Source organism: Zalophus californianus, chromosome 1 (assembly GCF_009762305.2).
Source record: "Zalophus californianus isolate mZalCal1 chromosome 1, mZalCal1.pri.v2, whole genome shotgun sequence".
In the NCBI taxonomy this organism is placed as follows: Eukaryota; Metazoa; Chordata; class Mammalia; order Carnivora; family Otariidae; genus Zalophus; species Zalophus californianus.
In genome coordinates this window covers 209,805,466-209,821,645 of record NC_045595.1, presented here as the reverse complement: position 1 = coordinate 209,821,645, position 16,180 = coordinate 209,805,466, and the positions used below count along the sequence as shown (strand labels likewise).

Here is a 16,180-nt window from a genome sequence, read left to right as displayed (position 1 = left end):
ATTAAACAAATGTGAACTTTCCATTGGATGGGTTGTCTTCAAAAAGCTTCCAACACTTGGATGATTTTTCCATGCAAATCAGCATGTTTTTCTGACATGCTTCTCTCATCATGTAGCATATAATCAGAGAAGTCATATTCATGTTATAATAGTCTAAATGAAGCACAGAAAGGAATGCAAATTTTTTAATTAAAATATAAAAAAGCCTTATAATCATGGATCAAGTGTACATCCCTGGGACCCACTCTTGCTCTTAATTTTAGAATGAATATGAACTCTAGAGAACTAGTAGATTAATTAGTTGTATTCCATACTATATGTTTAATCTCAAAAGTGTGATTTCATCGCTAAGAAATAAAAGTATGTGCATCTCCACAAATATGTCTGACTTTCCTAAGTGTTGCACTTCATACAGGCCACCCACACTTACCACATACTGTCATTTTCTTAAAGGCAAAAAATGTCAGCATCTTTAGAAAACGAGGATGTAATTCACTAATTCATAAATTGTTGTCATTGTTGTTCTCTGATGTGAACCTTATCTTACATTACCTGTAAGCATAATCTCACCAAAGTTTGGTCTCAGGGGTCTCATATCTTAGGTGGGGAAAACATAAAAGCCAAACTGAGATTTTTTTTCCAGAAAATAACTTCAAAGGAATGTGTTGTTTCCCTTTCCTAGTCCTCCATTTATAGTTAAATATAATAAAGCATAGGTTCATTTTAATGTCAATAGCTATAAATCTAAAAATACTTTTCTTCTGTCAGGTTGTTTACTATGTCTCTGGCTGGCCCAGCAGAAACAGACATAGACGGGCATCTCCCCGGTGCGGCATTGGGACCCAGTAGGAGGGCCGCTGAGTGCGGGGGCTGCCTGGGCACAGGTGACTGTCCCCGCGGCAGTCCCGGGCACACCTCCGATAGGAGTGTTGACTACAGCAGATCCCAGTGTTCCTGCAGAAGTTTAAGTTCTCGCTGTGATTACTCAGAAGACTTTCTCTCTGAACGTTCAGAAACCGCTCTTAATAGAAATTATTTAGAGAAGCCAGTGATAAAAAAAAAAAAGGACGGGAAGAAAAAGTACGTTTCTAAAATCTCCCAGTCTAAAGGTAAGAAGCAACACTTCCCAAGCAAGACCAAATTTCTGTTTCTAATGACATTACTTTTTAAGGCACTAGTATCTGAAGTAGTCCACATTCCGTTTTATTGTCCTCCCATGTTTTAAATGTGTCTGTAGAGGGGAACTTTTATAGAAGGAATTAGAAAACAGAGAAATTAAGAATCATGACAAAACGGCAGGAAGTTAGGCTGAAAATGTAAAGCCTAGCCTTCTTGCCCAACTTACCCTCCCGGAGCCCACTGGTGAGGTTGGTTCCGTTTTTAGTTAACAGGTGGCCTCGTTACAGATACTTGGATCTCACTGGCTTCTTGCCTCTCATCTCAGCAGAAGAACCAAGGTTTGAATTGCCAATGAAATGTAAAAACCTGTTTCAATACCCCAAGAAGATGGGCTTCAAGTCCGGTGAGGCAAAGATCATTCTTTGAAACAGGGGTGGTTCCAAAGGGTGTTAATAATGTAATTCCCTCGCGGACCTGTAGGAGCACCAACTCCATCCATTCCTTTTTTTTTTTATTTTTTATTGTTATGTTAATCACCATATATTACATCATTTGTTTTGGTGTAGTGTTCCATGATTCATTGTTTGTTCATAACACCCAGTGCTCCATGCAGAACGTGCCCTCTTTAATACCCATCACCAGGCTAACCCATCCCCCCACCCTCCTCCCCTCTAGAACCCTCAGTTTGTTTTTCAGAGTCCATCATCTCTCCTGGTTCGTCTCCCCCTCTGACTTACTCCCCTTCATTCTTCCTCTCCTGCTATCTTCTTCTTTTTCTTTTTTCTTAAAATATGTTGCGTTATTTGTTTCAGAAGTACAGATCTGTGATTCAACAGTCTTGCACAATTCACAGCGCTCAAGGAGCCTTGTGATATCCTTGATCTCGCTCCTTGCCTCCCTGCCTGGACCATGATGACTCCCTCCCATTTTAGGCAACTCTGGGCTTATAAATACCCCTAATAGAGAAATAGGTGAAACTCTCTTCCACTTGACCATCAGAACCGCCATCGGTCAACAGCTGGAAAATACTTAAGCACTTTATACTATATGTGGAACATGCCTACTGTTACATTACCCATATCAACCACCCCCAGTCTCCTGTGACCAGGTGTGCCTAGGACTCCCTGGGCTACTTCTGGATCGTCTAGAATCTTCAGGTCCCCTTCTTCCAAACTGTAGGGTAAGGATTCTTAATCTAAGACCCATGTCTGTGGGCCCCATGAAAATCTTTGCATTTTTTGTGTCTATTTGGATTTGTAAACTTTTCGAGGGAGAAGGACCCATGAGCTTCTACCAGATTCTCAAAAGGCTAAAAGCCCCTTTCCCAGAGAGGTGGGAGCCTCACACTCACAGGCAAGGCCCAGGGTAGGAGATGGAAGGTCCAGTTCCTTCTCTCACATGGGACTCTGTCAAAAGAAGTCTGTTTGTGGCATTTGGAAGAGATTATCACAATAGAACCCACATCGTCAGTAGGCTCCCTGGTTACAATCCCTTATCCACATTTGTAATTTACAAAACTCTGAAAATCAAACATTTTCTATATTTTTGGCACCTAAACTGATTTGGCACCAAAAACTGAGACTGATCTTTAGTTCACTTAGTGTGAAGAGTCCTATATTTCACAAAAATATTCTTTGATTAAAGTCTGCTGTCCCCAAAACTTCTGGGAGTACTATGGAGAATACTGTATATGCACCAGAATAATAATAATAATTCAGAAACAGTCTAGCCCCAAGGTTTTATGACAGGGATCATGGCTCTATACACTACATTTTATATTGATTCTACACTTTTGTGGGGCTGCATGAAAGGCAGAATTTATAAAATTATTTCTACAATAACTGTACTTTGGGTTCTAAGTGCCTGATAATTTAACTTTTAAAAATTGTTCCCTCTATTATTCCACAAATATTTATTGAGTGTTTTATGCAAGATACCTGGTCATAAATTGGGGCAAATTAATTTTGGTGCAATCAAAATTAATTTAGTCACTTCATTAAGAGTAGTTTAATCATTAGGCCAAATCTGCCTCATTGTATAAAATGAGATAGAAATTGTAAGAGACACTTAACTCTAAGAAACAAACAGGGTTGTTGGAGAGGAGGTGGGTGGGGGGATGGGGTAACTGGGTGATGGGCATTAAGGAGGGCACTGGATGTAATGAGCACTGGGTGTTACGTGCAACTGATGAATCACTAAATTCTACCCCTGAAATTAATAATACAGTATATGTTAACTAAAAAACAAAAAAGAAAGAAATTGTAAATTTTGTCATTCTTACATGTGTATATTAGTGTAATGAGATACAAAATCATTGACTAAACCCTGCTTCAACTTTCCATAACCTTAATTAGTATACAAGTATGCACAATATGTATAGTATGAATTTATTCTGTATCACTCAAACACAAGTGGTATATTTACCTTCTGAAGCAAACAAATCTGGTTCATCCTCCCCCAAACACCCACTAAGGTAGGCAAAAAATGCAATCTCGGGCGTGTTTGGGGGATGGAGAGAGTGTGGGTGGCCTTATACAGGTGAGAACACCGGGGAAGGGCTTCTGGTCCTTCATTCTCATCACTTATGTGCTCCTTGTCCAAGCACATTGATCACTAAGAGGCTGATACCTCCTGTTTTCAAAGTACCCATGCCCCTGTATGCACACTTCTTCCTGGAGCTTTGGCCAGTGCTCCCACGGCCACAGGGACTCATCCCAGGCACCCACTCATTCTGACTCTACCCTCCCATCACGTGAGCACAGCATAAGACAGAGACAGAAGCCTTCACTGCCCACAGAACCCACCACCCCTCATCCTTCTGGTCCCATGGAAATCCCTCTCTCCTCCAAGTCACACCACCCAAGAGTGTAAAATATTCTAAGTTGGGAGTCAGGCTTCAGTCATGCTGGACATGGTGTAGGACATGACAGCCCCACCCACCTCTGTTGTAATCCAGCCCGATCCACACTGCCTGGGTCTGGCGTTCCCCTAGCCAGCTCCGAAGGTATTAAAGTGCCTGGCCTTCCAGTAGGTGTCCTAGAGAATGGCTTCCGCTTTCCAATTTTCAGCGTGCTCAAAAACCTATTCCAAAATACTCAAATATCCAACCAGAGCCCTTATTAAATTGTTCCCGGTGGGAAAATAAGGACCTTTGGAGGCATAGTTGTAAAGACAGTCCATCAACTATTGATGTGATACAGATACTGTGATCGTGCCATCCCTGTGTAGTCTGTCATAGGCAAGACTGAAATGCTCTATCCCCTAAAGCACCCTCGATTTCTGCTGGCTCACTTCCATTGCAGGCAGAACCACCTCTCCCACCACCTAGGCCAAACGTGTTAAGCCGAGTCTCAGATGATGGGTCCACAGTTGGGCCAATAGCTTCAGGTTAGGACTCCAGTGACACTGGTCACTAAGTGCTTTCTCACTCCAGGATGAAGACCATGTTTCCTTTAGATCCTAGAATCTAGTTTCAATCTCTCTCAGAATATAAATATAATAATATGTACACACATCTGCAGTGTGCACATATATGTACAGAAATGTCATATGGATGCACGTACATATGGGACCGGGGTTCTGTCTCCCACTTACTAGCTGTGTGCCCATCCGTAAGTGACTTCACAAAGCATCAGTTTGTTCATCTTTAAAAGGGGATAATAATGCAGTGATGTTACATATACATTTGACACACTCAATGCAGTTACATAAGCTTGGTGCTTATAAGCTGGGAGTAATATTGTTTAGATACATTTTGTTTAAAACAGACTTCTGAATACAAGCCAACTTATATTTCTTTAAAGCCCAAACTAACAGGAAAAATTGTCTATGTTGGATTTACTGAGAAATGGAATATCCGTATATTTCCTCTAAGCAGCTCAATGGCTTTCTAAGGGTCCTTTTGAATATATGAGGTCTTCATATATAACATTGGACTCTAAGGTTACACTCTAATTGCCTCATAACATATTATTGGAAGGATTATATCAGATAATCTACATAAAGCATTTAGTTCAATGCTTAACACACGGTAAGCCCTTAGTAAATGTTATCTATTATTATGGTTTTTAGTATAGCTTTAATAATAGAAGTAAGTACAGGTTTTCCAGTCAAAGAAGACCTGCTTTTCAATCCATTCCATGTGACTTTGTGGTTATATAACCTTGGACAAATGACTTACAGTCTTCAGCTGTTAAATAGACTACTGCTGACCTTGAACGGAGTATTCTGCATATGAAATCCCTGCCCTGGAGCATGGCTATTCATTACATGCTCTTTTCCCTTCTAGTTTGCCTGTCTATGTGCGCACGTGTGCGGGATGGGGGTGGGGGAACACAAACGTGCATATCAGCGTATGTGTATGCATATTACTAGTAACAAACTGGATTATCTGCTTACACAGGCCAGAAGGAAATCTCAGTTGAAAAAAAGCACAACGGGAATGCACCACTTTTAAATTCCCAAAACAGTATGATTACCCAAAGAAGAGACGCTATGACTCATCGCATACTCTCAGCAAGGCTTCATAAGATTAAAGAGTTAAAAAATGAACTAGGGGATATCCATCGTAAATTGGAAGCCACGGTCATAGAAAATCAATTTTTGAAACAGCTTCAGCTTAGGCACTTGAAAGCTATAGGGAAATATGAGAATTCACAAAATAATCTACCTCAAATTATGGCAAAACATCAGAACGAAGTCAAAAATTTGAGGCAGCTACTTAGGAAATCCCAGGAAAAGGAAAGAAGTGCATCTAGGAAACTTCGAGAAGCTGACAGTGAGCTGCTGAAAACTAAAGATGCCTTGCAGGCACTGCAGAAACTTTCTGAAGACAAAAACCTTGCAGAGAGGGAGGAACTTACTCAAAGATTGTCTGTTCTTACAACAAAAATGGAGGCAAATGACAAAAAAATACAGGTCCGTATTTCAGAGAAATTGTAATGTTCCAAAATGGACATGGAGAGGGTGTACATGCATCACGCTTGCCCCTGTGCAGTGAAGCATCACCAGCTGCTTTGCCTGCAGGGCCACACCAGTGATGCTGTCTAAGGGGGGTTCAGGGGCGGGGGAATGGGAAATGTTCCTTCTGTGGTCTAGTGAGCTCATCCTGTGGCAGGGCTTGTTTGTCTGGAAATGACCATTCTCTAAGCCTGTTCGTGTGCTGGAAAGGTTGTTGGGTTGTATTGGGTTGGGTTGGGTTGGGTTGGGTGGGTGAAATCTCTTAGAATCTGCTAAACTTCTACTTCAAACTATTTATTAAAAGCCTACTTTCCTAAAAGCCTGCCCCCTGCATCTCTCCCGCCCCTTTCCTCGTATTCCCTGGTCAACTGTCTTCTCACCACCGCACAGACATTGTTGGTATGTTGCAACAGAAGCGTTTCCTAGATAATGCTCCTGGGAACAGCGAGGGGAAAGGAACTACAATCATTGACATGAACACGTTGATCTTCCTGAGTGGCACATGGTCATCAAAGGCTCGGGGACTGTACTATAAGGGATGATTTGGGAGAACACCCTGATTCTACTGAGAATTCTGCCAATTTTATGTTAGCCCTTGGTCTCTATGGACAAACATAAACTTTAAAAATGTACTGCTTAATGCCTTATTATATGATGGTAAGAGGCCGATTTTTTTATGAACTTGAAATAAGAAAATATCAAGTTCATTTCATGTACTTTTTTATCGGTTACTTCCTCTTTGGTAAAAATCCTCTATTTTCAAAGAGAATTTTCTCCCATAAAACGGGCATGTGAGCTCCAGAAAATGATGAGCAGCCTCATTTTCAGTCATGTAATTCATAATCCGAAGTTCTATTATTTGACCTTCCAGGTAATACTGGACCCATCTTAGCACGTGTCCGTCAGGGAAAAGTAAATGTATTTTTATCTCATCTACATATTTTTACATATACATGTTAAGTAGTTCCTGTTTTATATCTGTAACCAAAACCAAAAAGAATTCAAGAACTATTTTCTTATCAGATGCACTTAGTCATATGGGAAATTTTGTTTGGCTGCAGGGCATTTGGTGGTTGGAGAAAATGTTTATGAGCCAAAACATGTATTTTTTTTTAATGTTAATAGTTTGGAGACTGGGGTTTTTAGTGATTATTTCATCCTTCTAGCTTACCATATTGCCCGCTTTTCTTTAATGAGAAAGTATTAATACTATAATGTGGGAAAAAAGGAAAGAAAAGGCCTTTCGGCCAAGCCTCTGTCCAAGTCCAGACCATAGAGTTCTGCAATAAAACTCTCATGCTCTGCAGGGGATGGAGGGGAGGTGCCCGCATAAGCGTGAGCCCTGGGTGCAGATGGCCGCGGTGCTGGCAGAGACCTTCTGGTCTTAGAATTCCTCCCTCCTTGGGGAGGGGGGGTGGAGGGTGAGTCCCTGCAGGAGCTTCCAGGGTCTGTCAGCGGAGAGTTGAGCCCGCATTCAAGCCCGCATTCAAGCCCGCACAGCTGCCGGCTGCTGGACAGCCCTCCAGCGACCGAGGCTTGACAGAGCTCCTGAATGCACCTGCCATGTTAGCACGACCTCTTGGGTTGAGTTTTAAAGCGTGGCATATTTATTCATTTTCAAGAAATGTTCAAAGGTTGTTTGTATTTTTTTAATCAAATTCCAGAGTGTAAAAAACATTAGGTTCAAAATATATTGATTCTCTAGAGTTGTGATCTGGGGTTTTTTGGCTTTTCTGTCTGTGTGTGTGGTTATATTTAATTCTAATCTATGTCCCCTGTAGCAGTCATGCACTAAAATTGTATTAAAACTTCACACTTCTCATAAATGCAATTAGTTCCATTACAATTGAAGTTTTTTTTTTTTTTTTTTTTTTTTTTTAACAATACTACACTGGTTACCGAAGAGTTGAAATATATACTGTTTTCAGAGCTTGGAAAAACAACTGAGGTTGAACAATAGAGCCTTTAATCGGCAGCTGGCCATTGAGACCCGGAAGACCTTAGCAGCTCAAGCAGCTACAAAGACTCTGCAAATGGAAATAAAACGCCTTCAGCAAAAAGTTAAGGTACTTCTTTTAAAGCACAGTGTAACAAAATTTGTGAAGTTCTGCTTCCCAAAATATCAAAGCTATTCTTTAAATTATTTAACTTCAAGAATCTATTTCTCAAATTAACTTTTTGTCCCTACAACCATATGAACAGATAGAGGATCTGAAATTACTGGATGAGTTCACAGCCTGGTGAATATGTGCTGAGAAAAGATTTGAGAAAAATCAAATCTCTAAGCTATTCATAACAAAACTTCCTGTTAACATTCTCATTCTGTCACATGAATTAATATTGTGTTTTCTTATCATGTTAATGGAATCCAAACTAAGTTTTTTTTTAATTGCCTTACATCTTCAAAATATTGTGAGTAACTTTAGTGGCCCACAGATTTATTTTAAAGTCTCTCTTGGAAATGTTTGCAAAACTGTCTTTTAAAGTGTGTTTTAGGGGCACCTGATTGACTCAGTCAGTTGAGCGTCCAACTCAAGTTTGGCTCAGGTCATGATCTCAGGGTAGTGAGATCGAGCTTCATATGTGCCTCCATGCTCAGTGTGGAGTCTGCTCCAGATTCTGTCTCTCCCTCTCCCTCTGCCCCTTCTCCCTACTCACACTCTAAATAAATAAATAAATAAATAAAATATTTTTAAAAGAAAAAAAAAATAAACTGTACTTTAAAGATGAGAATTAGGGTGCCTGGCTGGCTCAGTCGGTTAAACATCTGCCTTAGGCCCAGGTCATGATCTCAGGGTCCCGGGATCCAGTCCCACATCGGGCTCTCTGCTCAGTGGAGAGTCGGCTTCTCCCTCTCACTCTCCCTCTCTCTCTTAAATAAATAAAAATAAAATCTTTTACATATTAATTTCAATGTTTTGGATCTTGCTTGGAATCTGATTCAAGCAAACTTTTGAAAAAAATTATAGGACAGTTGGAAAAATGTGAAACAAACTGAATATTTGATATTATGGGATTATTATTGATTTTTTTGGTGGGTGAAATTGTTGATATTGTGGTTAGGTTTTAAAAAGGATGCCCCTTAATGATGTAATGTATGGTGCTTAACATAACATAATAATAAAAAAAAGACAAAGAGAATAACATAACAAAAACTTATCACATGAACTTAACAAAATTATGAACAAATATAAACATTATGTCATTAAAAAGAAAAGGATGCCCTTGTCTGCTATAGATACACAGTGAAGGACTTACATATTAAATTATATGATGTCTAGAATTTGCCTCAAAATAATTCCCAGACAGAGAATAGAATCAGAGATCAGAGAGGGTGGTGTGTAGAGAGAAACAGACAGGGCATGAGTTGTTCATTGATGAATCTGGTTTATTGGTTCATGGAGATTCACTGTACTATTTTCTCTACTTTTGTATATTTTTGATATTTTTATAATAAAATGCTTTCAAAGGGAAAAATAAGAAAAATCACATTTATGCATAAAAAAGAGTTGAAATAGATGAAGAAGATGGGCTAAATACACATTTTTAATCCCTTCCTGCCCCAACACCATGGAAATGACAGAAAACATACTTTTAAAATAATAACCTGGGCGCCTGGGTGGCTCAGTCGTTAAGCATCTGCCTTCAGCTCAGGTCATGATCCCAGGGTCCTGGGATCAAGCCCTGCATCGGGCTCCCTGCTCAGCGGGAAGCCTGCTTCACCCTCTCCCACTCCCCCTGCTTGTGTTCCCTCTCTCGCTGTCTCACTCTGTCAAATAAATAAATAAATAAAGTCTTGGGGGGGGGGGACAATAACCCATAACCCCAGAAAAGATACCACAATTGTACCAGAACTGCCAAAGAATTTCTGGAAGATAAAAGGATCAAAAACAATTTTTTGGATTGATGGAGAAACTAGACACAGATAATCACAACCTAAATCACACTGCAGAAAAATGGCTGGTGAGGTAACAGGAATGGGGAGGGAAACCCCAAACTCAGAATCAACACAAGTGGCCAGCAGGAGCAGAGCCTTGGGGCAGCCATCTTCGCGTTTGGCTGAAGTGAGGTCCTTAGACTTGGCCACACATTCATCATCTGGGGAGCTTTGAAAACTCATTGCCCTGGCCACATCCATACCTGCAAAATCAGAATCTCTGGGGTGGGACCAGGCATCAGGAGACCAACTGCTGTCAGGAGAGGTGGGGACCTTACACCACATTCACCAGCAGATAAATGGGGATTCTGGTTTGGGCTGAGAAAGACATTGTTCACTCTGGCCTCAACTGTTGGGGATGATAGCCCATATCTAACTGCCCTCCCTTCAAAACGTGGAAGGAATCAGTAAAGGACTGAAAGAAAGTAGACACACAAAAGCAAAGAGCTGGGGGCAAGTCATCGGCAAACAGTAGATATTTGGGTACATTTATTGAAGACAGAAAGTGTGTGGAAGCGTTTATGTGGATGACACAGAGCAGAAGAAGCCACAACAAGAGGTGCTGGAGAAGGATTTGTCCAGCGGAGGACAGGAGGGGAAAGCACTTGAGCACATGGGACTGAGTCACCAAGCTCACCTGCCTGTCCTGTCAACAGCACTCACAGTACCTGAGTCCAGCATCTTCCATCAGGCAGGAAGTTTGTGAATGAATTGCTTGAGAAGAAACCAGCCACCCAGGGTAAAATGCTGACATTCCAGGTAAAGCCCTTCAAAGAGTACATTCTGGAATGTGGGAGGCATTTAGTCAAATGACTTGCCTCAAAGTGAAACCTGACAGTCAGCATGTCCCATTGATTTACCCAGAGCCAGCCTGCCTCCCTGTCCAGGAAAGAAGCCTACTAAAGAAATAAATTTCCATATAAAATAAATAGTAAGGTAAATAAAATAATCCAGCCCCTTATTTTTAAATATGTTCAAGCAACCACATCTGTGCAGAAAACCAGCAGCATGAAGAAAGCACGGGAATAGCAAGCAGAACAGCTCACCCTGTAGGTTTAGTTTAATATCCAGGAAAGAAGATACTATGCCCATAAAGTAAGAATGTTATGAACATGGAAAAAATCAGAAAACAGCAAGTGAAAACTAAAAGTTGATTCCAGCATATGAAACTAAGTAGAAGAGCTAGGAGATAAGGAAAATCCATGGACATGGAGGAAATCTCCCAAAAACAAAGAGCCAGAAGACAGATGAAAAACACATGGAGGAAAATAAGACACAAAGGAGTGTGTTGTACAAAATAATTTAAACAATCCACTGGTTCATTTCCCATAACTCAGTCGTTACACCCATGGCCTATCACCTATAGTTTCTTCCTGCATTCAGGATATACTCCTACCTTCTTTCCAGTCCTGTTTCATCTGGAAAAATGAGATTGCCTCTTATGCCTCATGGTCATCCGTGGTACTGACCCAAGGAGAAAAGGAATAGAAACTTCAAGGATGTTTTAGTGTCCTGACTGCTTCAGTCACTATGGCTGCATAACATATTACTCCACAACTTTTAGTGGCTTAAGAAATGAGAATATTAATTTTGTTCATGAATCCATAATTCGGGCAGGGCTTGCTGGAAAGAGCTCATCTCTGCCACTCTTGACATCAGCTAAGGTGGTTCAAAGACTGGGGGCTGGAATTCTCTGAAGTCTCACACATATGTCTGCAGTTGGTGCCAACTGACAGCTGAGATCATACCTGGGGTATTGGCCAGAACCACCCACATGTGGTGTGGGCTTCCTCACAACATGGCGGCTAGGTTCCAAGGAGAAGAGTGGACAGATACAGACAGGAAGAGAACCAGTCACATAGCGTCTCTTCCACCTCATTCCCTTTGTCAAGGCAGTACAAGAGGAGGAGCAATGGACTCTTGATGGGGAGTCACAGGGTTCTGGAAGAGTATGGGACCAGAAATATTGCTGAACCAATTTTAGAAAAATGCAGTCTGCCATATTAACATAAATCATTAATACCTGAGTTTGGGAGGGCATGGTCCCAAAGATCAGAATTTCTGTTTCTGTACTTTGAAACTCATTTTCTTTTCTTTTCTTTTCTTTTTTAAGATTTTATTTATCTTGGGGAGGGAGGGAGGGAGTGAGAGAGAGAGAGATGGGGAACACGAGAGGGGAAGAGAGGCAGAGGAAGTAGCCGACTCCCTGCCACGCAGGGAGCCTGATTTGGGACTCGATCCCAGGACCCTGGGATATGACCTGAGCCGAAGGCAGACGCTTAGCCAACTGAGCCCCCCAGGTGCCCTGAAACTCATTTTCGAAGTCATCCAACAGCAATTCTAGACTCTGCTCCATTTCTAGAGTATGGACCAAAGTAAGGGGATAGAATGTCAGTCTTCCACAGCTCCCAGACGAGGTACTGCAGCTCCACCCTACATCTGGGCTACAAGCTCACCCCTGCCAAAGTGGCATTGTCTATTAAGATATTGTTTCCTGGAATGGGAGCAAGATGGCGGAGGAGTAGGAGACCTAGATTTTGTCTCGTCTCAGGAATTCAGCTGAGTAGGGATCAAACCATTCTGAACACCTACGAACTCAACAGGAGATCGAACAGGAGAGTAGCAACAACTCTCTGAACAGAGAAGCGACCACTTACTGGAAGGTAGGACGTGCGGAGAAGTGAATCCGAGGCGATATTCGGGAGGATAGACGGCGGGGGAAGGGCCTCCGCCGGCCGCTTCTGGCAAGTGCTAGAGCCGCGGAGCACAAAATCGGACCTTTTAAAAGTTGGCTCGGCGGAGGGACGTCGCTGCAGTGGCTAAGCGGGGGGTGGAATCCTCCCGGGACAGTGTGGTCTCAGGACCCTTGGGGTCACAGAGAGACCGGGGGTGCCTGGGTGCGGCAGAGCTCCCAGGTGTCGGGGCAGGGAAGCCGGTTGCAGATACGGAGCAGAGTCGCGGGCTCTCAGCTCGGGGTTGCCATAAACTGTGATCTGTGGCCCAGTCGGGGCACGGCTCCCCCAGCAAGGACCCAACAAGCAGCAGATCCGGGGAGACTCCCCTTCCTTCCCGGGGAGGAGCGGTGCGGGAACGCACTGCAGGGATCTGCTGGGTTTGGAGACTCCGAGCGGGGTCGGGTGCCAGAGATAGCAACGCTCGATCACAGGCCGGGTGAGCACGGAGTGCGGCCAGAGACCGGGGACACGGGAGTGACTGCTTTTCTCTGGGGGCGCACTGAGGAGTGGGGCCCCGAGTTCTCGGCTCCTCCGGGCGGAGACTGGGAGGCCGCCATTTTCGCCCTGGTCCTCCAAAGCTGTACCGAGAGCTTGCAGGGAACAAAAGCTCCTGAGAGCAAACTGGAGCAGCTTCCTTAGCCCGGACCGACAAGGGCGGGGCAATTCCGCCTCCGGCAAAGACATTTGGAAACCACAGCAACAGGCCCCTCCCCCAGAAGATCAACACAAACAGCCAGCAAGCCAAGACCAAGTTGATCGATCAAGGAGAATAGGAGAACTCCAGCGCTAGGGGAATACTGCACATAGATTCATGGCTTTTTTTTTTTTTTTTTTTACCATGATTCATTATTTCATCAAAGTTAATTTTTGTTGACTTTTTTTTATTTTTCTTTTTCCCTTTTTCAACCAACATCTTATAAATCCCTTTTTTTAAAAAAAAACATTTTTTATTTTTTTTTCATTTTTAGAGTCATATTTTATCCCTTCATAGTAGTTATCCTTGTTTTTGGCATATATATATAAGTTGTTCTCTCTTTAAAATTTTGAGGTACAGTTTCTTCTAACAGATCAAAATATACCCTAAACCACTAGTGTATGGCTTTGTTCTAGTCTCCTGCCTGATCACATTCTCTCCCTTTTTCCTTTTTTTTTTTTTCCTTAAATCTTCTTTCTTTTTTCAAACAACTTATCTTACCAAGTCCTTTTATAAAATCTTTTATAATTTTCATCTTTACAGTCATCTTCCATCCCTTCATTGTATCAACCCTTATTTTGTACATATATGTCTTTCTTCCTTTAAAATTTTAGGAGGCACTTTTTTCTAACAGACCAAAATACGCCCAAAATCTAGTGTGTGGCACTGATCTATGCACTAGCCTGATCATATTTGATCATATTCTGCCTTTTTTGAATTGTTTTGTTTTTGTTTTTATCTTTTTTTTCTTTTTTTTTTTCTTTTTCTCTTTCTTTTTTCTTTCTTTCCCTTTCTTTTCCCCTGGTTTCAGGTCTTTTCTGATTTGTATACAGTATATTTCCTGGGGACGTTGTAAACCTGTTAGCCTTTTGTTCTCTCATTCATCTATTCTCCTCTGGACAAAATGACAAGACGAAAGAAATCACCTCAGCAAAAAGAACAAGAGGTAGTACCGTCAGCCAGGGACCTACTCAATACGGACATTAGTACGATGTCGGACCTAGAGTTCAGAATCATGACTTTAAAGATACTAGCTGGGCTTGAAAAAAGCGTGGAAGTTATTAGAGAAACCCTTTCTGGAGAAATAAAAGAACTAAAATCTAACCAAATCGAAATCAAAAAGGCTATTGATGAGGTGCAATCAAAAATGGGGGCACTAAATGCTAGGATAAATGAGGCAGAAGAGAGAATCAGCGATATAGAAGACCAAATGATGGAAAATAAAGAGGCTGAGAAAAAGAGAGAGAAACAACTACAGGATCACGAGGGCAGAATTCGAGAGATAAGTGATACGATAAGACGAAACAACATTAGAATAATTGGGATCCCAGAAGAAGAAGAGAGAGAGAGAGGGGCAGAAGGTATATTGGAGCAAATTATAGCAGAGAACTTCCCTAATGTGAGGAAGGAAACAGGCATTAAAATCCAGGAGGCACAGAGAACCCCTCTCAAAATCAATAAAAATAGGTCAACACCCCGACATCTAATAGTAAAACTTACGAGTCTCAGAGACAAAGAGAAAATCCTGAAAGCAGCTCGGGAGAAGAGATATGTAACCTACAATGGTAGAAACATTAGATTGGCAACAGACCTATCCACAGAGACCTGGCAGGCCAGAAAGGACTGGCAAGATATCTTCAGAGCACTAAACGAGAAAAATATGCAGCCAAGAATACTATATCCAGCTAGGCTATCATTGAAAATAGAAGGAGAGATAAAAAGCTTCCAGAACAAACAAAAACTAAAGGAATTTGCAAACACGAAACCAGCTCTCCAAGAAATATTGAGAGGGGTCCTCTAAGCAAAGAGAGAACCTAAAAGCAGCAAAGAGCAGAAACGAACACAGACAACAGACAGTTAACAGTCACCTTACAGGTAATACAATGGCACTAAATTCATACCTTTCAATAGTTACCCTGAATGTAAATGGGCTAAATGCCCCAATCAAAAGACACAGGCTATCAGATTGGATTAAAAAACAAGACCCATCCATATGCTGTCTGCAAGAGACTCATTTTACACCCAAAGACACCCCCAGATTGAAAGTGAGGGGGTGGAAAAGCATTTACCATGCTAATGGACACCAAAAGAAAGCTGGGGTGGCAATCCTTATATCAGACAAACTAGATTTTAAAACAAAGACTGTAATAAGAGATGAGGAAGGACACTATATCCTACTTAAAGGGTCTATCCAACAAGAAGATCTAACAATTGTAAATATCTATGCCCCGAACATGGGAGCAGCCAATTATATAAGGCAATTAATAACAAAAGCAAAGAAACACATTGACAACAATACAATAATAGTGGGGGACTTTAACACCCCCCTGACTGAAATGGACAGATCATCTAAGCAAAAGATCAACAAGGAAATAAAGACTTTAAATGACACACTGGACCAAATGGACTTCACAGACATATTCAGAACATTCCATCCCAAAGCAACGGAATACACATTCTTCTCTAGTGCCCATGGAACATTCTCCAGAATTGATCACATCCTAGGTCACAAATCAGGTCTCAATCGGTACCAAAAGATTGGGATCATTCCCTGCATATTTTCAGACCACAATGCTTTGAAACTAGAACTCAACCACAAGAGGAAAGTCGGAAAGAACTCAAATACATGGAGGCTAAAGAGCATCCTACTAAAGAATGAATGGGTCAACCAAGAAATTAAAGAAGAATTAAAAAAATTCATGGAAACCAATGAAAATGAAAACACAACTGTTCAAA

General features: G+C 41.6%; 2 protein-coding genes across 10 annotated transcripts in view; one reads left to right on the top strand and one right to left on the bottom strand.

The window, feature by feature from the left end:
• Window positions 1–16,180, bottom strand: part of GET1 (guided entry of tail-anchored proteins factor 1) — a 73,293-nt gene that overhangs the window by 13,269 nt on the left and 43,844 nt on the right. The window lies entirely within an intron of this gene.
• Window positions 1–16,180, top strand: part of LCA5L (lebercilin LCA5 like) — a 47,921-nt gene that overhangs the window by 17,054 nt on the left and 14,687 nt on the right. For 6 of the 8 annotated variants that reach the window (XM_027583584.2, XM_027583581.2, XM_027583582.2 and 3 more), the window contains 4 exons: window positions 769–1,109; window positions 1,385–1,522; window positions 5,522–6,036; window positions 8,007–8,144. In XM_027583584.2, the coding sequence (XP_027439385.2) occupies window positions 779–1,109; window positions 1,385–1,522; window positions 5,522–6,036; window positions 8,007–8,144 (1,122 nt within the window). In that variant the 5' untranslated portion in view covers window positions 769–778. Of the gene's footprint in view, window positions 1–768; window positions 1,110–1,384; window positions 1,523–5,521; window positions 6,037–7,982; window positions 8,145–16,180 lie in introns of those variants that run through there. The other 2 variants (XM_035727174.1, XM_027583586.2) reach the window with 2 other exon arrangements.